Genomic DNA, 26,338 nt, shown 5'->3' on the forward strand with positions numbered 1-26,338 from the left:
GACTCGTGTTTTGTTTGTGGCGCGTTTTTCAGTCGTTTCGAAGCTACTGCAGGTCCCGCTTTCGGCTATTTCACGTTTACACTTCATTGTTAATAGTAAGGTAAGCAAGTTGGATGTTTATCCACCACTTTGCGCGGAATCTAACTAGAAATGGGACGAGAAGCGTTGAAGCAGTGCAAAGACGAAAGGCGGATTTCTGTTACCGTAACTTCGCGTGCGCATTAAAGCTGGATTTTTTAGCTAGACTGTGGTAGCAATCTGGCAGCTGCTTAAACGAACCTATTGTGATATCTGTGACTTTTCAATCACTGTGATTTGTAACAGATACACGATTTCTTGCTCAGTGCTCACCTCTACGCCGCAGCATGTGTGTTGTTCATGTAACGCAAAGATGTCATTTATGTTTACAACTGCGAGTTGGCGGGAGTTTTCGGCTTTTGGTGTGTAGTAGATGCAGTGTTCGAATGTGGTTTAATTTATTGTTTTCGGATTTGGAAAGCCATTGTAATTAGCGTGAACACGAACTATGCAGTCGTTTTTAAAAACCGGGAAGTTGGGGCAGGCTGGATCTACGAGCAAGGATGCCAAACAGAGTTCTTCACAAATTGCGAAGAAGGCGGAACTTACACCTTGGGTTGAGAAGTAGTAAGTTTCTGTGGATATTGTAACTCAGTACTGTTGTTTTTTTAATACGATAAAACAGTCAACCTCGTAGAGATGTTTATTTACTGATGATTGGGCCCGACCACTGTTCTAATGATCAGACCACCTACTCCATGTGAGTCTGCTGAAGCTGGCGAGGAGCAGACCCCACTCTAGGAGGCATATAACCGCTGCATTGACATAACAACTGACTTCCCAATAGAAACAAGATAAAATGTTCCAAAAAATTTAATTTCTTCCTTATTTTCTTGTACATAACAGTTCTATAAAGTGATGCTCGAAAAATTGAAATACTGTATCTTGCCATGCAAACCATAAGTGTTCACCCTTGATATCAATAAAATGATTAGAAGAGACGTGTTTCCTGGATCACAAGCCTTTTTTAATATAAATGCTCGAAGTGTGACAGTTGACAAGTAAGGAACAGCAAATAATGTATAAATTTGTCTGGTTCCAGACAATATAGTTCTAATGCTCCTGAAAAATGTTTAGATGTTTTTCACATTATCATTATTGTACTGATTATTTTGAAAGAACTTCAGAAAAGACAGCATGTCCCTTTTTTTACAAAAGGAGAGTTGTTTAAGCATATACTATATCTGGGAGAACAGAAAGTCCTGTAGAAACAGAATATGTCTGTAATGTTATTTTTATTAGAAATTTGATTTTATGTGCTTACACCATTTTGTTAAATTAATGTAAACAAATACTTATGTGTTTGAATATTTCAGTGACTAAATATTGAGAGATTTGAAATATTTAAATCCGTAGTTTCTACATAACGCGAACTACAGATAAATATTAGTTCTGGTGTGCGAAAGTAGCATTTTATGTAAATTTCATGTTTGCATGTTCTGAGAGGCTGTTTTATTGAGCTGTTGTCTTGCAAAATAGTTTTTCTCTGTTTATACTGTGTTCAACATTTTATCAGGAAACCATTAAATATCACCCTGTTTTTTGGTTCGCACCTTGTAAACACTGTTTCTGTATTCTTGCCTTAAGTTTTGAATTATGGGTCATATCAAGTCAACCAGAGGTTGATCTGAACATACCTATTTTTTTTTTTTAAAGTATAAGTATAATGTGGACCAGGTCAATGAGGTAGCACATATTCCACAGTTGCTGTTATAATGGGGGGGATTACTACATGCATTTCACTTCAGGGTCGACCATTTGATATCTCTGCCTAAAACATAAGAAAGAACATTTTTTTTCTCTAAAGTGCTTGTTAAGATTTTTTTTTTTTTTTTTTTTTTTTTTTTGCCCCAGCAACTTCATCACAGTGAACGCGTATTTGATGTTTATGGGTGGATGAGAACCAATTTATTTTTAAGATTATATAAAGTTTTGAACTGGAATTTGTGTAAATTCCAGTTTATATGGCCCTAAAAAGAAATTCATTCTACATCACTACATCATGAAGCAATAAAGCCATCATTAGAACATGATCAGAGACAATTTGAAAATTGAAGAAACTGAAGCTTTCTCTCAGTTTGAAACTGTGTGCCAGACTGAGACTCAGTCAGGACCTTTGCTTTTTGCGGACAAGTGCTGTGGCAACTGAGCTTCCCAAGCACGACTCGTGGCCTGTCCTCATGGCTGTATGTCTACCAACACCTCATCTCCTACCTGCCAAACATCATGAAAGGTCTCTTGAGAAATTTGGATGACTAGTGCTCCAAGAAAACAATATTATGGGGATATTGTTTAGACACAGCCTGGTAGGTGTCAGTAATTATTGTTTTTAAAAAAATGCATAAAATTATTTATTTGTGATGCAATATGTTATGCAGTCCTCCACTGGGAAAATAGCCAGGCCACTTCACAGCCATTCGTGGTTTATTACAGAGTTACCAAAAATATCCAATATTTGCATAATCAGTAATTTTGTTAGGCATGCCATTGTTGCTGTGCATGTTTATTTGACAAGGTTGAGCGAGCACTTGAATACAGTTCAGGAAATCAACTACTTCTGTTATTTCATTGGGAGTTCTGCTACTGAGTACAAAAATTTCAAGAACTTCATCACCTTATGTAATCATGAAAATGATTTTGGAATTAAAGGTTGAATGGAACTTCTTGACAAGCCATGATAAGTCACTGTGTGATGGAATTGGTAAAACACCAAAATGACTTTGAGCTCATGCAGGTCTTTTGCGACCTGAGAAAAGCCTAATTTTGACCTGGTTTTACTTGTTCATGTTTTGTAATTAGAATGTGCATAGAATCAGCTTCTTCATTGAAAAGGCTAAAGTTGATACTGCAAGATTGATTCAAGAAGAAAGGTTTGAAAATGGCCAAATCATTTCGAGAACAAGAGATGGTTACCAGTTTGTATCAACTGATGAAAAATGAATTCATATTAACAAAGTTTCAAGTGATACAGTGTCTTTTATAGATAACATTGACCAGTCCATCACAACCTGCTTTGGAGAAAAGATTTTGAATTTCCAACCAGGACAATACATTTCCTGTATTTATGTCAGTAAGTGGTGAATTGGGAATATTTACCATGTATCATCTAAATAAATAGATGTACTTATAGACTTCATGTATCCCAAGGATCATGCACATTAATTCTGTTGGCCAAATAGGAAACGCTATTACTGGATTCCAGAGCAGTGTATTATCGCCATCATTCCTGCTCCATCCAGAACATTGACAGGGCACCAATACAAGTTGTGTGAGCAATCTTTATCCAGTACTGTAAAAAAAAAATTCAGGTTCAGTCAGAGCAGCTCGGGCTTGAGAACCTGGCAGGCACACAGTTATTCTTGGGAATCTGATTGGAAACTGTGTAACAGGCTTGGGAATCTGGTAGTACAACCCAGTTCAGGTGTGGAAACCTTTACAAAGAGACACCTCATGGCTATTCTTGCAAGGCTATCAGGCATGGTTCCTTAGCAAAGGGTTACCACTTTTTTTTTTAACCATTAGTAGCAGAGCTACTACAATTTTTTATAAATTTATAGGTGCTAAGCTACCATGGACCAATGCAAGTTTCCTCTTTATATGGCCTTAAAAATAAACTGAGTCATGCATCCATTTACATAAAATTCGCATTTACTGCACCATAGTTGCTTGCTTTTGAAACTAAAAATTATTCCTTAAGCAATCATACCAACAAACATCTAGGGGATAAAAATCTGCTCTTTTTAATGGAACTAGTTAAAAACCATTTTGAGATGTTTGACCCTGAACATTGGTCAAAAATGATGATTAAATTTAAGAAGCCCAATCTAGGTCCAAATATCGCTATAACTAAACAAGCATGAGGGTTCATATTTATCTTGTGGTGTATCACAACTTTTTCAGTGAAAAATAGTTGTTACATAAAAATGTTTCAGGCTGAACTTGGTACAAATGGTTGAAATTGGGGGGGGGGGGGGGGGGGAGGAGGACGCACCTGCGTAAGAATTTTTTTTCCTCTGTTTTCTTATTTTTTTTTCCACAATTTGAATAGCAGTTGTGGAAAATGTGGTGTCTCACTGGTTTTGTCCATGTTATATTGGAACTTTACACCAAAGGCTGAGTAAAACACCAGTTTGTAGCTGAATTGGAATTCATTAGATCCCTGTGTACACAACTATTGTAGAGAAATTCAACATTAAGAAGGGGACAGCAATCGGTTGCAATATCCTTCAGTTATTGGAGTGTTCTAAATTTTGATTATTACACAGTCATCAGTACTAAAAAAATACAAAGACAGATACAAAATATATCAAATAACACAGGTGCAAGAATCCATAAGTAAGCTCATAGCAACAATATACCAGTTGCCAACAGGTGACGTAACTCCCAACGTGTCAGAATAAAAACACCAATACATGAGGTGGGCATGCATGTGACTGACAGAGAACTGCAGCCTTTGTTTACATCAATGCAAATGCCATGAACATAAATCGTTAAGGGCCTTTGGCGCCCTCTGATGGAGTATACGTAGAATTTTGTTTTACATACGTTATTTTATAAAAAATATTTTGTCCCATATGGACTCTACATTAGAGGCATGAATATGATAGGGCATAACGTATATTTATTCAAAGATTTGACTGTATAGTTAATTTTGTTCAGAATACACTTTATTCCCCCCCATGAACCATGGACCTTGCGTTGGTGGGGAGGCTTGCGTGCCTCAGCGATACAGATAGCCGTACCGTAGGTACAACCACAACGGAGGGGTATCTGTTGAGAGGCCAGACAAACGTGTGGTTCCTGAAGAGGGGCAGCAGCCTTTTCAGTAGTTGCAAGGGCAACAGTCTGGATGATTGACTGATCTGGCCTTGTAACAATAACCAAAACGGCCTTGCTGTTGTGGTACTGTGAACGGCTGAAAGCAAGGGGAAACTACGGCTGTAATTTTTCCCGAGGGCATGCAGCTTTACTGTATGATTAAATGATGATGGCGTCCTCTTGAGTCAAATATTCCGGAGGTAAAATAGTCCCCCATTCGGATTTCCGGGCGGGGACTACTCAAGAGGATGTCGTTATCAGGAGAAAGAAAACTGGCGTTCTACGGATCGGAGTGTGGAATGTCAGATCCCTTAATCGGGCAGGTAGGTTAGAAAATTTAAAAAGGGAAATGGATAGGTTAAAGTTAGATATAGTGGGAATTAGTGAAGTTTGGTGGCAGGAGGAACAAGACTTCTGGTCAGGTGACTACAGGATCGTGTTATAAACACAAAATCAAATAGGGGTAATGCAGGAGTAGGTTTAATACTGAATAGGAAAATAGGAATGCGGGTAAGTTACTACAAACAGCATGGTGAACGCATTATTGTGGCCAAGATAGATACGAAGCCCACACCTATTACAGTAGTACAAGTTTATATGCCAACTAGCTCTGCAGATGACGAAGAAATTGAAGAAATGTATGATGAAATAAAAGAAATTATTCAGATAATGAAGGGAGACGAAAATTTAATAGTCATGGGTGACTGGAATTCGAGTGTAGGAAAAGGGAGAGAAGGAAACGTAGTAGGTGAATATGGATTGGGGGGAAGAAATGAAAGAGGAAGTCGCCTGGTAGAATTTTGCACAGAGCACAACTTAATCATAGCTAACACTTGGTTTAAGAATCGTGAAAGAAGGTTGTATACATGGAAGAACCCTGGAGATACTAAAAGGTATCAGATAGATTATATATAATGGTAAGACAGAGATTTAGGAAACAGATTTTAAATTGTAAGACATTTCCAGGTGCAGATGTGCACTCTGACCACAATCTATTGGTTATGACCTGTAGATTAAAACTGAAGGAACTGCAAAAAGGTGGGAATTTAAGGAGATGGGACCTGGATAAACTGAAAGAACCAGAGGTTGTACGGAGTTTCAGGGAGAGCATAAGGGAACAATTGACAGGAATGGGGGAAAGAAATACAGTAGAAGAAGAATGGGTAGCTTTGAGGGATGAAGTAGTGAAGGCAGCAGAGGATCAAGTAGGTAAAAAGACGAGGGCTAGTAGAAATCCTTGGGTAACAGAAGATATACTGAATTTAATTGATGAAAGGAGAAAATATAAAAATGCAGTAAATGAAGCAGGCAAAAAGGAATACAAACGTCTCAAAAATGAGATTGACAGGAAGTGCAAAATGGCTAAGCAGGGATGGCTAGAGCACAAATGTAAGGATGTAGAGGCTTATCTCACTAGGGGTAAGATAGATACTGCCTACAGGAAAATTAAAGAGGCCTTTGGAGATAAGGGAACCACTTGTATGAACATCAAGAGCTCAGATGGAATCCCAGTTCTAAGCAAGGAAGGGAAAGCAGAAAGGTGGAAGGAGTATATAGAGGGTCTATAAAAGGGCGATGTACTTGAGGACAATATTATGGAAATGGAAGAGGATGTAGATGAAGATGAAATGGGAGATACGATACTGCGTGAAGAGTTTGACAGAGCATTGAAAGAGCTGAGTCGAAACAAGGCCCCCGGAATAGACAACATTCCATTGGAACTACTGACGGCCTTGGGAGATCCAGTCCTGACTAAACTCTATCATCTGATGAGTAAGATGTATGAAACAGGCGAAATACCCTCAGACTTCAAGAAGAATATATAATAATTCCAATCCTAAAGAAAGCAGGTGTTGACAGATGTGAAAATTACTGAACAATCAGTTTAATAAGCCACAGCTGCAAATTCTTTAGAGACGAATGGAAAAACTAATAGAAGCCGATCTCGGGGAAGATCAGTTTGGATTCCGTAGAAATACTGGAACACGTGAGGCAATACTGACCTTACGACTTACCTTACAAGAAAGATTAAGGAAAGACAAAGGTACGTTTCTAGCATTTGTAGACTTAGAGAAAGCTTTTGACAATGTTGACTGGAATACTCTCTTTCAAATTCTAAAGGTGGCAGGGGTAAAATACAGGGAGCGGAAGGCTATTTACAATTTGTACAGAAACCAGATGGCAGTTATAGGAGTCGAGGAGCATGAAAGGGAAGCAGTGGTTGGGAAGGGGGTAAGACAGGGTTGTAGCCTCTCCCCGATGTTATTCAATCTGTATATTGAGCAAGCAGTAAAGGAAACAAAAGAAAAATTCGGAGTAGGTATTAAAATCCATGGAGAAGAAATAAAAACTTTGAGGTTCGCCGATGACATTGTAATTCTGTCAGAGACAGCAAAGGACTTGGAAGAGCAGTTGAATGGAATGGACAGTGTCTTGAAAGGAGGATATAAGATGAACATCAACAAAAGCAAAACAAGGATAATGGAATGTAGTCGAATTAAGTCGGGTGATGCTGAAGGAATTAGATTAGGAAATGAGACACTTAAAGTAGTAAAAGAATTTTGCTATTTGGGGAGCAAAATAACTGATGATGGTCGAAGTAGAGAGGATATAAAATGTAGACTGGCAATGGCAAGGAAAGCGTTTCTGAAGAAGAGAAATTTGTTAACATAGAGTATGGATTTAAGTGTCAGGAAGTCGTTTCTGAAAGTATTTGTATGGAATGTAGCCATGTATGGAAGTGAAACATGGACGATAAATAGTTTGGACAAGAAGAGAATAGAAGCTTTCGAAATGTGGTGCTACAGAAGAATGCTGAAGATTAGATGGGTAGATCACATAACTAATGAGGAAGTATTGAATAGGATTGGGGAGAAGAGAAGTTTGTGGCACAACTTGACCAGAAGAAGAGATCGGTTGGTAGGACATGTTCTGAGGCATCAAGGGATCACCAATTTAGTATTGGAGGGCAGCGTGGAGGGTAAAAATCGTAGAGGGAGACCAAGAGATGAATACACTAAGCAGATTCAGAAGGATGTAGGTTGCAGTAGGTACTGGGAGATGAAGAAGCTTGCACAGGATAGAGTAGCATGGAGAGCTGCATCAAACCAGTCTCAGGACTGAAGACAACAACAACAACAACACACTTTATTCGCAGCTAAGACCACAAGGGCGGCTTAAGACTTTTATGATGCTGCTTCATGTACCTTAATATTTTATATATGCCAGATTTTACTCACTATTTGTGTGCTTACCTTCTGTTACATAGCAAGTTAAGTATATTTTTTATGATGTGGTTGTAAATTGCGCACCCAGTATTTGTTTTGTTACACAATGATTCTTTGATTAGTACCCCACTGTATTGCAAGACCAGAGAGGACACCCCAAGTTCCATATGGCACAGCTTTATGTTATCTTATCTGACTGTATACATTCCTGAGTTTTAAATTGTGTGAAGCATCTTCACATATTTTAAAACTATTATTGTGTGAAATTTTGCGAATGGATTCTAATCCATTAATTTTAATATGAAATGCACCGCATATTTGTTGTAAACCAATTGAGAGCATGCTACATGTCATCCTGTCCTTGCTCACATGTAAAATGGCTGTTTGTTTTTATGGATCATATATTTTCTGTGAATTTGTAAACCCTATACATATACTTCTGTTAAGATCCGCTTACCAGCTATGGTTGTATTTAAAAAAAAAAATCAATATATACTCCAATAGAGGCTCTTGATGTATGTACATGTCGCTTGCGATGATGTAAGCAAAGGCCACAGTTCTATCAGTCCCATGCATGCCCACATCATGTATAAGTGTTTATACTCTGACACACTGGGATCTACATCCCCTGTTGCAACTAGTATGTTACTACCATGTACTTACTTGTGGATTCCTGTACCTTTGATACTTGATATATTTTGTATCTTGTTGATTCCACCTATCCTATTCTTTTTTTTTTAAAGCACTGATGATGACTGTGTAATATTTGAAGTCAAGATCTTTTCCAGTAAATGACTTATTTTGCAGCTGGTTGCTGTCCTTTTCTTAATACTGAAACCAATTTACATGTTTCTCACTGCAATAGTCAACTTATAAAGAGTTGTCAAACACGTCAATTTATTCATGATGATACGCCCATCGGCTGATTGGCTTCCGAGCTGATGGCCCTGTTGCAGAAAGTATAGCACATATTAAGTTAAAACTTTACAGAACTTCCTTTGAGATGTGCCTGCAGCTACAGTAATAGTTAACAAAGTCGGAGATGATTAGTGGAGACCATTGCTAAAACTGGCTGAATTGACATGGACTGACCCTTAGTGTAAATACACATGGTGCCTTTTTTTTTTTTTTTTTGCCTCAGCATACAAGAAGTGATTGGATGTCGTATCCACTTCCACATTTTTGAGTCATGTGAAAATCTATGAACCTATTGTAGACTTATTGTTTATTTTAGTGAAAAGTGTAAAGATTCTTCTTTCTGCAGCAGGCCAAGAACAGTGGATGATGTTGTAGAGCAAGGGGAAGTAGTTGCTGTGCTTAGAAAATGCATCAGTGGCTCAGATCTACCACATTTGCTTTTTTATGGACCTCCAGGTACTGGTAAGACAAGCACAATTCTTGCAGCAGCCAAACAACTTTTTGGAGACATTTACAGGGAAAGGTACTTATTAAAAGTACTTTTATTTTAGTCATCTGTTAGCAGTAAGTGTACTTCATAAAAATTAAAAGTATGATTCCATTGAGGCTGTAGATTTTTGTCAAAAATTAAGATTAGTTGCTCCATCACCACTATTAATTTTCACCTTGGAAGCCAATTTCAAGTGGCAACAAAAAGCTGTCAAATGTGTCAGAAAATAGGGCTCAACTGTATATCTAATACATTTATGCCCATAGGTCTGATAAGAAAGGGGTACTAGGGGAGACAACTGGGGTTATAACCCTGTGAAGACTGCAGTACTGCTGCCTGTGGTGAGGACATAATGCAAGGGGCCAGTCTGATACACTGTTCAAATATCTTTTTAAGTGTGCCTGTATTAAAAAGGAGCCTACCATATTCTCTTTTAGAAAGTATTAAAAAACATTAATACTAGGTATTTGATTATGGATCTAGTGTTTCCTTTGTTGGCAAGTCATTCACCCTTCCACAGTACTGAGTTTCTACGGTACTGCGAAACAAATAAAGATGAAAAAAGTCACTCTTTTTTTGCCACTGCATCTTCCCTATGCCTTATTTGAAATATTGTTGGTAGTGAGACATATCACTGGTATCTGGTAGCCGGAATTCATTGTCAGTCTTCCATCATGATCAACAATCATTAAAAAAATTTAAGTTTCCAGAACAAAATTTTCATTCTGCAGTGGAGTGTGCACTGATTTGAAACTTCCTGATGAATTAAAACTGTGTGTCAGACTGTGACTTGAACTCAGGACCTTCACCTTTTGTGGGCAAGTGCTCTACCAACTGAGCTACCCAAATGTGACTCATGATGCTTCCTCACAGCTTTAGTTCCACCAGTACCTCATCTCCTACTGTCTAAACTTCACAGAAGCTCTCCTCCCCATGAAGAAGGGTCCAGCACATAGTTTCAGTATGCCCTTGAACCTAAATTGTTTGTGATGTTACTCCACACACTCCTTGGATGATTGACAGAAGTGGGGAGGTTTTGGCTTGATACAGTAATGTGAGCACAAAAATTTTTATGGTGTTTGATAGAATTTCAAGAAGATGGTAGTATTCATGGATTAGCCGATGAGCAGATTATCAGCTCTTGTACCATTAGTCACGGGGTGTTTGAGGCAACACATCATTATGGCTGGAGGAAGTATTAAAGGATTTCATGTTAAGGTATGTTACGAATTTAGACCTGCTCACACATTGCAAGAGTTGATTAATGCGCACTGTACATGAGTGCAAGGTGAGCAAGAACTTAAGGCTGAGTATGTTTGGAGCATTGTGTTAAAAGAAAGAAGGGGAGTGGACAAATGATCAGCTAAGGCAACATCATAATTACAAGCTTTATAATAAATATCAGAAAGGACTTGAACAAGACCACCAACAGAATATTAAAGCCAGGAACCACTACTTAGGGCTGAGATGTAACTGGTGACATAGTAGAAATGATTGAGGCACTCAGATTACTTCGAATAACTGACCCAAAATACATGTAACTCCTGCAGAATGGTCTCAACAATATTCTGTGGCCACATCTTGGACACATCAAAGACCACAGCTCCAAATCGGTCAGTGTCACTCACACCAACACAGTCACACCCACTGTTGATGTGTTGGTCTGCTGGTCGCTGTTCAGTGCCTTTCTTGCCAAAGACTCCTCACAGGTTCATTGTTATCTGACCACATCAGGTGATGACAACAGTGCCCTCTATATCACACATTGACCATACGTGGCAGTGCTGCTAGGATATTCAAATTTAATATAATGGTGCCATGGAAATCAAAGCACAGTTGCCCTCGTCATGAGTTTATTATCATTGTGCAGAAGCCATCAAAGAATGCCATTTTATAGATCGAGGATAAAGTGTAATGTTCTTACATAAGATATGTTGGGTTATTTTATGTTTATTTAACAAGAAGAGAACGTTCCTCCAAGGACTATATATTCAGACTAGAACTGAGACTCTGTCTGCTGAATCCAGAAACAATGATCATGCATATTTTTAGGGTTGACCTGGCTTGGCTTGAGTCACTGCATTGTGTGATAAATACTAAAAAATTCATCACAAGCCACGGGAAAACTTTTTCATTACCAGTTTCAGCTTTTGTATTGAATCATCTTCAGATGTTTATTCTTTACACGTATTGACACTTCACTCCATGCAGTAATGTAAAATCTCAGGCATATGCATCATTGTAATGCCTTCCAGTTGAATTCTCTTGATGTTCATTAAATATAGCAACTAAAACTCTGATATTATGAAAATGATGGATTGCTACTCCTCTGTATGGTGAATCTATCATTATCATAATATTGTTATTCCATCCTAGATTTTCCATTGCTTGGAAAAGAATCTAAAAGTGATTCTGTTTAAGAATGGAAACATAATGAATCAAGATTTTCATCTGTATCTACGAGGGCGAGTCAAATGAAAACCTTAAATTTGTAATAACAAATTGAAATTTCGCGCCGTTATCCATCCTAGATTTTCCATTGCTTGGAAAAGAATCTAAAAGTGATTCTGTTTAAGAATGGAAACATAATGAATCAAGATTTTCATCTGTATCTACGAGGGCGAGTCAAATGAAAACCTTAAATTTGTAATAACAAATCGAAATTTCGCGCCGTTATCCTGAAAGTTGATAAGTAGGCTACAAATAGCCTGCGGAATGGCCTGTAGGTGGCAGCATAGTGCAGATGCACACATACCATCACAGTATCAGTATAAAGATGGCACCACTGAAATGAGAGAACGACGTGTTGATGCTTGTGAAGAACAGCATTCTGTTGTTCGGTTTTTGTGTAGTGAAGGTGTGAAACATATTGAAACTCATTGACGAATGAAGGTTCAGTACAGTGATGCATGTTTGTCATGGGAGCAAGTCTACGAATGGAGTAGGAAGTTCGCAAATGGTGTGACTTCAGTGGAAGATGCTCCTCGTCCAGGTCAGACACAACGAGTTGTGACTCCACAGAACATTGCTGCAGTTGAAGCCATAGTGAAGGAAAACCGCCAAGTGACACTGAATGACATTGCAGCATGTTTACAGATAAGTCATGTCAGCACACCGCATTGTGCATATTTGCTCCAGTTTCACAAATTGTCTGCAAGATGGGTGCTACGGCAGCCGATTCCTGAAATGAGAGAATGACGTGCTTTGAACGAGAAGGTGATGGCTTCCTTGCAAGAATCATTACTGGGGACAAAACCTGGGTTCACTTCCACCAATAGGAAATGAAGAGAGCGAGCAAGGAATGGTGCCGTTCCTCATCACCAAAACCAAAGAAGTTTTGAACAGAACCATCAGCAGAGGTTATCCCGACTCTTTTTTGGGACGAAAAAGGCATCATTTTGGAGCATTACATGCCTAGAGGGACCACTGCCACCAGTGCATCATACACAGATCTCCTAAAAAATCATCTGCAGCCTGCAATCAAATCAAAGCGACCTGGATTGCTGTCAACAGGTGTCCTTTTGCAACATAAGAATAAAAGGCCCCACACAGCCCGTACAACAGTTGCAACAATCACAGACCTGCCCCAAGTGATTTCCATATGTTTGGACCACTCAAATGCAATGGGAGGAAAGAAGTTATGTTCTGATGAAGAGGTAACGCCATGCGGTGCATGAGTGGTTGTGCAGACTACCAAAAGAACTTTTTTCTAAAGGAATTTATGCACTTTGAAAGTTCTGGAGGACTTGCATTGAGCATGGGGGAGATTATGTTGAAAAGTGATACAGCTTTGTACCGCTTCTGCACAATAAATAATATTTAAAAAAATATTTAAGATTTTCATTTGACTCTCCCTTGTACATCCGTACTCGGCAAATCACTGTGAAGTACATTACAAAGAGTACTTACTGTTGTTCCAGTTATTAGGGCTTCTTCCAGCTCTATTCATGTATGGAGCACAAGAAGAATGACTGTTTAACACTATTTCTTGAAGCTTTGTAAGTAGGATTTCATGGGTGCATCTGTCTTGACATGTCTGCCAATTCAGTTTCATCAGCATCTCCCTATCTAGTCCTATGCATGGTCAAGTATTCATAAATCTGAGCTACAATTCTTCTACATACTCCTCTCCAAAGCTGAATGTTTTGAATTCCTTATTGAGGGGCAACACTATTGTCTCTTTATCTGGTTTGCTGAATTTGTAAATCTTCTACATATTTTAGTTGCCATTTTTACTTTGGTAATCATTATTGGTACAACTGTTTCATGGTCACTAATACTAATTTCAATGTGGCCTTACTCAAAGAGGTCAGGTCTTTGGTATCAGATCCAGTATATTTCCATAATGAGTGGGCTTCTGGACAATCTGTTTAAGTTGGTTATCAAAGGAGGTAATCAGTAATTTTTCACAGGCCATCTTGTCCCACCTTCCACTTAAAAGACTGTATATTTTCAGATTGATTGTTGGATGATTTAAAGTCAGCTCCAATGATGACAGTGTGGTTTGAGAATTTATATACTAGTGAACTTAAGTTTTCTCTAAAGATTTTGGTTACGTCTGGTGGTGAGTCTGTTGGTTGATGGGAGAACCCTATTATAATTTTATGTACATCTGTGGTACTGGGTCTTGCCCAGGTAATTTCACATTCAATTTCAGTTTCCATCTTGGTGGATATGAGTTTCTTGTCTATTGCAACAAATACGCCTCTGTTTACCATTAGGCTATCGTTTTGATATCCACCTAAGATTTTCCCAAGTATCTCATTGTTATCAATTTTGGGTTTTAACTAGATTTCTGTACACAGTATAATATTAGGCTCTACAGGTTCTTCGGAGTGTTTCAAACTCTGGCACTAAGTTGTCAATGCTTTGATAGTTAAGCACTAGGATTTTAATACTCTCACCTGTAGGTGGCATTTCTATGGATATTAAACTGACACTTCCTGGTTCCCTATTGTTATCGTAATCAGGATGGGATGGCGAATGACCTTAAAAAACCTGTGGCCTAAGTTCAGGAAGTTGCAGACTACTACATCACACAATCTTTGAAGTCTCTGGTTCAATCCTCACACTCATCTCAGAACCAGGGGCCATGGTCAGTTTGGGGGGACAATGCTACAAACTGTGAACTTCATTGAAAGTGTTGGTGCAAGATTGCTCTTCTCAACCTTTTGTGCCAGCCGCTGGAATGATCCACTGATCCAAGTATGACCTCAGAACCAGAGGAGAAGCGTCATTTGTTCCTAAATGTTTCGTTAATGGATGCCACTGGTATAGAGTCTTCAACATATTGAATGAGACCGTCAGGCATACACACTGAGTGCATGTAGTGTTTCTTTGCATTCCTAGCTGACATTTCCCTAAAAGGTACCATATGCATCATATGATGATTAACAATCCCTACCATTCTGCATTTGCCGTCTCTTGCCCTCTTGCCTCCAACAGATGAAGTGTCACTGACTCAATTCTGAGTTCTTCCTAGTCCCTGTCTCCCCTGTATAGTGCACCTAACTGTACCACTGACATGCCACTCACAGTCAAGTGAATGAGTAATGACAGATCTTCTGATACTTCCTGTAGAGGAGGCAGGATCTGCAGGAGAGAATAGTATTTGAAGCACCTGGTATCTGGTACACGGCTCTCAGTAGTTCTCCTAACACATTCATTTGCGGCAGCTTTCAATTGTTTGACAGTGGAAGGGTAATATCCAGCTGCCTGCGAATGTCATCTAACTCATCCCGTGTTGGAGAACAGCATTCACATCAGGCTGCAATGTGGCTTGTGCAGTGGTTTACAAAACAATAAACAAATAACTTTAAAATAAACCTGCTGATTCTCTTTCAATTTCTGGATCTGTTAAGGTAAAAGAAGAACTGAAGAATTGGTAGGTAGAATGAGATTTTTGTTAAGGCAACAGAAAAACATGGGGGTAGAAGTTAATATCCTGAAATGTTTTTGAGGTTATAGGTATTAACAAACTCAAGAATATTGCTAACACTAGGATGACAGGACGACTCGAAATGAAGTGTCATATGTTTTTCTTGAATGACTTATCCAATTTTGTTACTTGGAACTTAATTTTTTTTCTCCTCTAATGATGAAGTATTAGAATTTACAAAATATTTATATTTTCACACACATTTCCTTCAAAATACCTAGAACAGTGGAAGGGGTCAGTTTGATGCCACTGTTATTTCTCTTCTGAACATATGTAAATAGTCCAACAACAAAGCAGCAACATACAGCAATCGTGCAGAATTGTTACTGCTTGCTGTTGCATCATACCACCCCATCTGCCATAGTTTATACTGTAGTGAAAGCGATCAGTTTTTGATAAAATAATTTAATTGGATAAATAATCTATGCACCAAGCAGTGGCAAAACACACACATAAAAGAAACAAGCTTTTGGACCTAGTGGCTGCTTCTACAGGCAGAAGGGTTGAAGGGGAAAGAAAAGGGGTGAAGGTAAAGAACTGGAGAGGTCTAGGAAAAGGGGTAGATTTTGGGAAAGTCGCCCAGAACTGTGGGTTAAGGGAGACGTATCAGACGGGATGAGAAGGAAAGACTACTTGTTGGGGACTGCATCAGTGGAGATTTGAAAACCTGAGAGCTTGAAGGTGGAAGACAGGGTAATATGCAAGACAGAGATTACTGATTAAACATCGTGCATGAGTTAATAAGAGTGAAATTCTAAGTGCATTGTATGTAACAGAGCTGGGAGGGTGATGCTGAAAAACAGATGGATAAGACAATGAAAGATGGAGAAAACTAAATGTGAGTGAAGAAAAGAGTAGTTATTGTGAAGAAATGCAGAGATGGAAAGAAATTAACATAAATTGTGGTCAGGTGGATGGTGACACCCAAGGACATCTTGTAGAGCTAGTTCCCATGTGCAGAGTTCTGATAGACTGATGTCTGGGGGAAGAATCCAGATGGCATGTGTGGTGAAACAGGTACCAAGGTCACACTTGTCATGTTGTAGAGCATGCTCTGCAACAGGATATTGTGTGTTGCCAGTATACACCCTTTGCCTATGCCCATTCATCCTAATTGATAATTTGGTGGTAGTCATTGCGATGTAAAAGGCTGAACAGTGTTTACATAAGGGCTGGTACATGATGTGTCGTTTCACAGGTGGCTCTCCCTTTTGCCAGTTACAGGGCTGGTGTAGGTGGTGGTAGGAGGGTGTATAGGGCAAGTCTTGCAGTGGGGATGGTCACAGGGGTAGGAGCCATGCGGTAGGGTGATGGGTGCAGAAGGAGCATAGGATATGACAAGAATATTGGGGAGATTGGGAGGGGCGACAAAAAGCTATTCTAGGTGTGGTGGGCAAAATCTCAGACAGAATGGATTTCATTTCAGGGCTTTATTGTAAAAATCATGGCTTTGTCAAAGTAGCTGATTAATACATTCCATACCAGGATAATACTGAGTGACCAGTGGTGTGCTCTGAAGTTGTCTTTGGCAGAACCAGGGTTAGATGTGATGGTCCGGGAAATATGCTTTTGAACTAGGCTGGTGGGGTAGTTACATACAGTGAAGGCGAGATGAGAATTGTGGTACACTGCTGTAATGAATCTGCATCGGAACAAATACATTTGCCTCTAATGCCAAGGCTGTATTGCAGGGAATGTTTGACATGGAAAGGATGGCAGCTGTCAAAATGTAAGTACTGTTGTTTGTTAGTAGGTTTAATGTGGACAGAAGTGTGTAACTGGCCATAAGTGAGAATGAGATCTACATCAAGGAAAGTAGCACAGGATTTGGAATAGGACCATGTGAAATTTAATTGGGAGAAGGTATTAAGAGATTTCAGAAATTTAGCAGTCAGCCTTACCATGAGTCCATATAGTAAAGATGTCGTCAGCCCCTGGTTTGGTTTAGATACATTGATGGCATCTTTACCATATGGACTCGTGGTGAGGCTGGCCTATTAAAATTCACATTCAGAATGCTCATTAACATGAATTATTTTCCAAAAAATGTCACATTACGAACTTTACCAAACTTTTCACATGTAACAAAGGCGTAAAACTTGAAGGCGGTTTATAGAATGTGTGTTGCAGCTGTTCTAAAACAGTTTTACTGCTGTGACCTCCTGTGCGTTAGTAATGCACAGTCAAATTTGTAGTTTACAACTAGTTTGATTCTGTAGTAACACAGCAGAAGAACTGGATGAAGTATATCATGATGAGTCGCGACAAAAGACACTTTTTTTGTGCTTTCTTGAGTTTTTCTGACTTGGGTGCACTTCCTATTCACCAGGATTTTTGATATTATGTTCCCCACAGAGTATCAGTAAAATAACAAAAAATATCAGGTTTAATTTGAGTACCTTCATAATACCTCACTGCTTCTTTGTCTTGTCATTATTTTTTAGGGCCTTATATACTCGCATTGCAAAAATCAAATCTAGTTTCAGGTAGTTTACAACATGGTCTTCCCAAAGAAAATCGTTGAAATGAGCTTGCAGAAAGTACTTTTTTTTTGTAAAAGTGGGCTGAAAATACCACTACTACAGGTATGTAGATGATACTAAAGATGACATCAGTGAGTTGAGCAAGTTATTCAACAACTCCCATGAAAACATAAAATTCACAGTTGTACACCAAACAGATGACAGTGCAGGTTTCTTAGACCTTAGCATTAGAATAAAGGATAACAGAAATTCATCGGAAGCCTACCACAAAACATACTACAATCCACAACTACTCTTGTCACCCCACAGCACACACAATGGCAGCATTCCAGTACAAGATCAATAGAGCTGTCCAACTACCACTCTCTGAAGACAAATGTGATCAAGAAATTAAAATAATAAAACAAACAACTATTGCAAATGGTTATAACAGCTCCATAGTAGACACCCTAAAACACTCAGTAATGGCAAAGCAATCAAAACACAAAAAGAGAAAAGCATCTTCCATACAATCCCCTTTCTAGGTAACATATCAGAGTGCCAATGTCTTCAAACGAACAGGCATAAGCATATCCTTTACTACAGACAACAAGATTGGACAGAAGTTACCCCACATCATCAGCACACAAAGCCTACTTCATCACACAGGTGTTTACAGAATTGAATGTTTGGACTGTGACTGCTTCTACATAGGCCAGACAGGCAGATCATTTGGAATTAGATTCAAAGAACACATGGCAGCACTAAAAAACAAAAATTACCACACATCAGCAATAGCCACCCACCTGCATGAAACAAAACACCATATTAACATCAAGTGTATCAGCATCTCACACATCAAACCAAAAGGCAAAAAACTAGGATATCATTGAAACACTCCAAATACACAAAAACCAAACAAAACAACCTGAATCCATCTTAAATGACAAAAATGACAATATTTACAATAGTATCATCTCTGTTTTCATCAACTGCTTACACCATTAAAATTACAATGCGTGCGCGCACACACACACACACACCTTAATATTTGCCAACAATATTTAGTAATGTTACCATAACAGCTGTCAAGTGTACAAGTTTGTAAAGTTCTCTCTCTCTCTCTCTCTCTCTCTCTCTCTCTCTCTCTCTCTCTCTCTCTCTCTCTCTCTCTCTCTCCCCCCCCCCCTCTCCCTCTCACATTCTTTTTCTATCCTTCTCCCTCTGATTCCAGCCTTTCATTTCTATCTGTGAATCATAACCAAAATTGTTATTTGTGTGTCATTTTACCACTGTAGACAATATGATTATAGTACTTAAAGTTTGTAACATTTCACCTGATTGTATAAACGAGTATCAAATGTAAGCTATTTTAACTTGTCAAAATCGGATTTATATACCACCTGAAGTATTTATTCCAACACATTTATTCGACATCTCAAAACAAATGCCTCCAAATCCTTTAAAATGTATTCTCTAGTAATGTTGTTATGTTGTAGATTCTTTGTACTTTGTGATAATGTTTTTTCTTCTGCTATACAATCCTTGTGCCAATAGTTTCCAGACGCCATATTTGTTTATGAAATATGGCAGTATACATGTGATGTGTTACGACAGTGAAAGGATCTTGTGACCACTGGATGTACTCTATTTCACTTATTTTATGTTTACCGTTAGAGATATGTTAAAAAAACTTTTTGTCAAAAGAAACCCAAAACCGTGTTCTGAAATAGTGTTTTGTTTCTCCACTAGACAGTGCCCCAAGTTCCTTCAAAATATCGTCGCGCGCGCGCGTACACACACACACACACACACACACACACACACACACACACACACACACACACACACACACACGTCGTACTAACAAATGTAAATTCACCTACCGATGGAAGTTTAAACCTTTGAAACATGTAGTAGAGATAAACAGTGACTGGTAACTTGTTGTTTCATCTAATGAAAATACCCATTTTTGACATTTTTACAAAACTCATCAGCTTTGCTCTTAATTTGTAAACCATTGGAAAACAATAGGAGAATTAAATTTTGTATTTTAAGACCTTGTGATGATAAGTTATTACAAGCAAAGTTTCAGGCTTATAACATACTTTCTTCATGGTTTTTCAAGCACTTGGTTCTTTGGCCGAATTTGCTTCACATTAGTTGTATGAAAATTGAAATAACAAGTACACTGTTGAAAGTGCACTATAGGGTCAAACTAATGACTATATTTCCACAAGCATTAAACTGTTGATAGTGAAACTCCAACAGTGGTTATTGGGAGCATCTGCCAGTGTTCACACAAAATTTCATTAAAATACATGGTGATCATGCAGGAACCTTTAGACACTTGGCGTGGAATGACCCATTTTCCTGTATACGTTAACAACTGTAAAAACAAATTGTACATCGTTTACTGAATGACCTTTGAATAGTTGTACTTAAATGACATACTCTGTAATAAAACAGAGCTTCTGTTGTCAAAATAGTGTCATAGCTTACTTACAGGTCTTTAAAAAAAATTAAGGACGACATGGAGTGCTTTATTATAAAAGTTAGAGAGCCTAACCTGAGGCCTGCCAAGGGTCTCCATGGGGCCACTGATGCACACAGACTCATTACACTCTGATAGGATATTTATGGCAACATGACAAAATTTTAAGACACATACTGGGTCCTGCTTACCTAGATAATGACAGCAGTAGTGTTTGGCAGCTTTCTGGTGCCCCTTAAATGTGACTTCAAGGGTGAAATTAGTAAGTTATTGTATACCAGTAAATTTGAAAACCACTTTGGAAGCATAGTTAAAACTGTTAAAAGTTCATAGTGACTACGGAACCTAATGTGAGGAATGTGATTTTTGGAAATTATTTTGTCATGCATGTTCAACACCATTTTCTGATATTTTTGTTCTGCATAGGATTCTGGAGCTGAATGCATCCGACGAACGAGGTATTCAAGTCATTAGAGATAAAGTGAAAACTTTTGCTCAACTAACAGCAAGTGGCACTCGTCCTGAGTAAGTACTGTCATTCAGATCTAGATAAGACATTTGGATACTGTAGTAGGAGTCAAATAAAAACAAGACAGGTGGAAAAATTAAGTGGACTTATTATTTCAAAAGTGATTGTCATAATTATTTTATGTTTATCCCACTGTGATGCAAGATGGTCAGTGCCTTTATAGAAAAATGTTTGTGTTTGCCTATGGAACCATGATTGTACTCGTGTGTGCACCTCTTCGTCCGAAGGAAATCTAAGGCCACAAATGTCTTGCTTCTGGGCTCCAAAATAATGAGAATTGCATGGGAAGAGATCAGGGCTGTATAGCGAATGTGTGACGGCATCCCAGCGAAACTTGGGCAGTGTAGTCGAAACGACCTTGGCTTTACACACTTCTGATATTAATTGCTTTTAAATATTTTATAGTAATATTGTGCGGAAATACAGTGTTCATGTTTTAACAGGCACGTTTTATGTGATTGGGTGCACCTGTTGCTAATGTTTGTGTGTAAAATTGAATCATCTTGAAGCTTCTCCATTTTAACGATAGTAGTGCTTTCAGTTTGTGTGAAAAGGTGCTGTATTCTTTTCTTAGTCTCTTACAGTGATGAGAATCTGTGTTCAAAAATACTTTTGTAATGTGTAATTATGAATTTTTACCTCATGAATCACTTGATATTGTACATGCTACTAAAAATGAGGCCACTAATGTACGCTTGTCAGGTGGTGCTCGATTTAGTTGTTGCTGTGATGGATTTGATTTGCTGGCTGGATTGACAGTTGAAACTTTTGAAGCATAGAGGGGAGCAGTTTCTTCAACACTCAAGGACTGTCCACTGTCTAACAAAGAAATACCAGACATTAGATGTTCCGTTTCAGGTTCTATTTTCAAATCAAAAAGTACATTATGGGTGCGCATTTCTGCTAGAAACTGGATACATGTGCTGCTAAAGTTTCTAATTTTTTTTTAGAAATATAGTCTCCATAGGAAATTCGTGTTCTGATTTTGTCAAAAACATTTAAATAATTTTTTTGTTTCTTATTTATCTTCAGCCTTCAAACTCTAACAAGAAATGATTGGATGTCAGATGAGATTTTTAAGTGATCTGGAATTTCCCAGGGCTGTTTGAGGCCTTTGTATAGTGAAAATTTGGTTCTGGAGTACTCATATAATGGTGGAAGCAGCCTTTTGAATTATAAGTATGATTTCAGTGTTCATTTATTTGCTCTCCATGACACAAATTATTTATGAATCAAATTGGTTAGTAAAAGAATTGAGACAACTTCGGCAGACCAAGATCTCCAGAATCACTCTTCTTTTTAAATGTGTATTTGTCAGAAGTACTAATGAAGCCTTTTTATTTTGTTCAGACCTACCTTTGTTATTTCTAACTTGTTTCTGTTTGTGAGGAACTGTAGACAGTCATTTCATTCTGTCCTTATAATCTGATGAATTAACCAGATTAAGGGGGGGGGGGATGCATGATAACTCTCTTCAAATTTCTTGTGTTCTTGCTAGATCATTTGGCCAAAGTGCTAACACAAAGGTAAATTTGAATATGTGTGAAAAACTGAATCTTTTAACAGTGAGAAATAGTAAATCGGAGCACCAAACAGAGAGAACTCGAGGCAGTTGCAGGTCTGTTGCATGTGTCTCCCCATCTGAGATTGGGAGACTCCTGCACCTATTAATGATGCTGTGTGTGCACTTGTCAGAAGTATGAGTAACTTTATACAGGTGCATGCGTCTTCTTGCCTCTTTGTGCAGTGACCATATGCACTTGGTCACCATGGAAAGTTGCTCAGGTATAAATGCACCTTAACAAAGAGGGAGAAACTCAGATGATATCCACTTGCAACATTAGTGGTGAAGCCCATCACATTTGTTTATAAACTTGAATCCGCTTGGAATCAAATTCGTGCATCCCATGTGACAGGTGAGCAAACTAACTCGGAACTATGCTGCTTGTTAATAAATCAACCTTACTCTTGTGTATTGAAGATGGTCTGAAAGCGTCAAAGTCGATTTTCTCAATATTTTTTGAGAGTTGCATCAAACTACTTGGAAAGATTGATATTTAAGTTTTGAACTTCACATACCATAAATATAAGAAATTACAAAAATCCAATTGGTATGTGATCTCCTTGTTACGAGTCATATGGAAGGGAATGTAAGATTAAAAATCAGTGGTGGGGAAAGTGAAAGGAACACCTAAATTTGTTGCAGGAGTTGTGGGAAACAGTGGTGTCTGTGATGAGAAATTTACAGACAAGATGGTACTGTGATAAATACAGGCTTACTGCTCTCATTATCATGAACCCTGTTGTGTAAATAACATTAGGGTAGAGCATGTTATAATTCTGCTGCCACCATCAATACCTCATGTAGGAACCATTAGACTAAGGTAGATTAGGGCGCATATAGAGGCATATAGATAGTCATTTTTTCCTAGCTCAATATGTAAAGGAATAGGACAGAAATTTGCCAAAATTGTATGAAGTACGCTCAGCAAGGTTCTTTACTGTGGCTTATAGGGTATTTTTTTTTTTTAGATGTAGAACTCTCACACTTCACAAAGGAAAGGTGTCATTGTGTATGAAGAAGGAAACTCTTTTTACCTAGCCCTTTGAGTCTGCTTGTTAACAATGCTGTACCATGTTACTTTTTTCTGACATTTGCTTTTTTTCTTGCAATTATTTCAGGAAATTAACAGATACTAGTATGTCATATTGTTGTGTATCAATTTTCTCCCTGTCTTTGCACTGTTTACAGTGCTGAAACTTAACAATCTTCTGTTCCTCCCACATAAGTAATCTGTTCTTAAGTAATCTGTCATTTTCTGTGTGCACTCCTCTCTGCATTTTTTTTAATCTGTGTTGATTTGTTATATACTTGCTGAAAGGGCCTGTAACTCCTACAGGGCTTATCCCTCACTTTACAGGGATTTTATCCCAGATGTATTTGGTAGGACGGAAATGAAATACATCCTGCAGGTCAAAACATAACTAGAGCTTCTGTGCTTATGTTGGACAGCTTCAAACTGCATTTGTCAAATGTTGTGAAGTCATACAGTTACTAAATGGGGGACAAACTTTCAAGCAATTTTATATGTGACTGTTAAGGGATCGTCACCAGCTTGATCATTGCTACAAACAGCATAACTTCATTGAGAGGACGTTATCGTGTAACTGACTCTGTATCAGTTTACTGTGTAAATGCAAAGGTGCACTCAACTGCAGCATTTTGTTATTGTTTGTTATGTTTCTCTGTATGATGGAAAGCAGGTCTTAAATCAAGGCTTCAGTTGATGAAAGTGTTCATGTTTCGCACTGCACCAATCTTCAATCCTTTGCAAGTTTTCCCGCATTTAGTTATAATTTTCTGGTACTGCAGCCTCCTTATAGGCAACAGCATCATCCATACAAATAACCTCATGGAGCTTTCAACACTTCATTTACTCTGTTTCATTGTTTTGCAGTTATGCAAAATTTACAGTTTTTTTATGTTTTTGATTGCTTTCAGCTTCATGTTCATCCCAAGAATTGAATATTTGCCTTTACTGCTCTAACAGCAGGTGTGCTGAGTGAAGAATACAGAAGACTTCTTTGTTTGTTCTTGACTTTATGATTTACTCCTCCTCCTCCTCCTCTTCTTCTTATCTTGCATCAAAATCTTGCCAATTACAGTTGATCCTTCAGACAGAATGAATGTGCACAATATACAGTTTCTGAATTTGATATGGATGAAACAATGTGTGTTCATTTTAATGGTATCCACCAAATTTTAAGTGAACCAGAACTATGGTTTAATGACACCAGCCTCAGTTTTAATCTGTCGGGCAGGCTCATGGGTCTCATGTGATCAAAGGCTCATTTGGTTACCATACTTGTGGGACTTAAGTAAGGGCACTTAAAGCTTTAGGCAGCTTAATGCATCTCAATAGAAAGGTCCAGACTGTAGGCAGTTCTAGTCTACAACAGTTTGTAAAGCATTTATCTGATCTCGTGTAGATCATGCTTGTACTGTTTGTTACTTATCTAGAACTACATATCAAAAGATGCTGGATGTAGTACACAATGAAAGAACAAGACTGGTAACGGGAACTAGCCTCTGTGCGGGAGCTAGTGAACCACCACTTTCTATCTGATGACGGCTCAAACTGTGCTACAACCTTTTAAAGCTATATAAACCAAAGGATCTCCAGCATTCACCACAAGTCATCTGGGTTGGCCTGACAAATATGCACATTTCCACTGCTGCCAAAAATGATTTATTGCATGATACTCCACTTCATAAATGGGCAGTGCCATTTTGGTTTGGCTGCTCCAGCAGGATACTGTATGCTGTGGTGAGTGGTTTTCAGAGTACCACGACTGCAGACATAGGCTTACAAACGTAGGATTACTTTTTCTTTTTTGAGGTGGTAATAAAAACTTCATAACTAAACCTTGTGGGCAACTGTTCCATTGTTTTCCCAGACAGTATCCTAAGATTTAGCAGCTACCGGTATAATTATGTTTTTTGATGCTGAGCTGTACATGATCCTGATGCTGAGCTGTACATGATCCTGATGACTTTCATCTGGTCATACTTGTAGAGTGCACTGCAAACCAGCCGGAGAATGTAACCAGCAGCAGAGAATATTGTCAAGAACATCCAAGATACCCTGCTTTCTCTGCAGAAGCAGAGAAAGAATTTGTCATTCTATTATATATCAGAGCATGCTGGAATTTGTGGAAATGAGCAGCCAAGCATGCCTGTGATGATAATTCAGTAACATCCTGCCTTATCCCTTGAGGTCAGATATGTCTCTGGATAGAATAATTGCTGTGGGCATGTGGGGAGAGTGGTCAGAAACAAGTGAAAATGAAGTTCATACACTGAAATTGACCACCCGACTGTGGCATACCTTAGTCCGATTTGTCAGACAACATGAGATCATTTTAGCTCATTTCATATAGAGCATTGCCCTTAAACTCACAGTTCCATCATGGATTGTGGCAGGGCCTTGAGAATATGATGCAGTGGAACCATTACAACAGTGTATTATATTTTAACTGAAAATTGATTGTATACGGATCAGAGAGCATTAAAAGGTTTGGCTGGAGAGATGCCCTCTGTTTTAAATGATGACTGGATGGGTGTAATGTGGATATTTAAAAAAAAATTGAGGGGTCAGAACACACCCTCAAATTGTTAAGGAGCAGATTTTAACATTTGAGTGTCTGGATACATTCTGTGCTTGAGTATGCTTGGTGACACACACACACACACACACACACACACACACACACACACACTTATACTTTGTTTTAATATAATTATTATTGTGCCATTTCATACCAACTGCAGACTGAATGAAACTTTGTACAAATGTCCTGTGCAAAACTTTACCTCAAGATGA

General features: G+C 38.4%; 1 protein-coding gene across 1 annotated transcript in view; it reads left to right on the plus strand.

Moving 5' to 3' along the window:
• The first annotated feature begins 313 nt into the window (after positions 1-313).
• The window catches only part of LOC126161684 (replication factor C subunit 4), a 61,401-nt gene continuing 35,376 nt past the window's right edge, over positions 314-26,338 (plus strand). The window contains exons 1-3 of the mRNA XM_049917697.1: positions 314-645; positions 9,388-9,564; positions 20,852-20,950. Of these exons, the coding sequence (XP_049773654.1) occupies positions 527-645; positions 9,388-9,564; positions 20,852-20,950 (395 nt within the window). The 5' untranslated portion in view covers positions 314-526. The remainder of the gene's footprint in view (positions 646-9,387; positions 9,565-20,851; positions 20,951-26,338) is intronic.

The sequence above is a fragment of the Schistocerca cancellata genome, chromosome 2 (genome assembly GCF_023864275.1).
Source record: "Schistocerca cancellata isolate TAMUIC-IGC-003103 chromosome 2, iqSchCanc2.1, whole genome shotgun sequence".
Classification (NCBI taxonomy): Eukaryota; Metazoa; Arthropoda; class Insecta; order Orthoptera; family Acrididae; genus Schistocerca; species Schistocerca cancellata.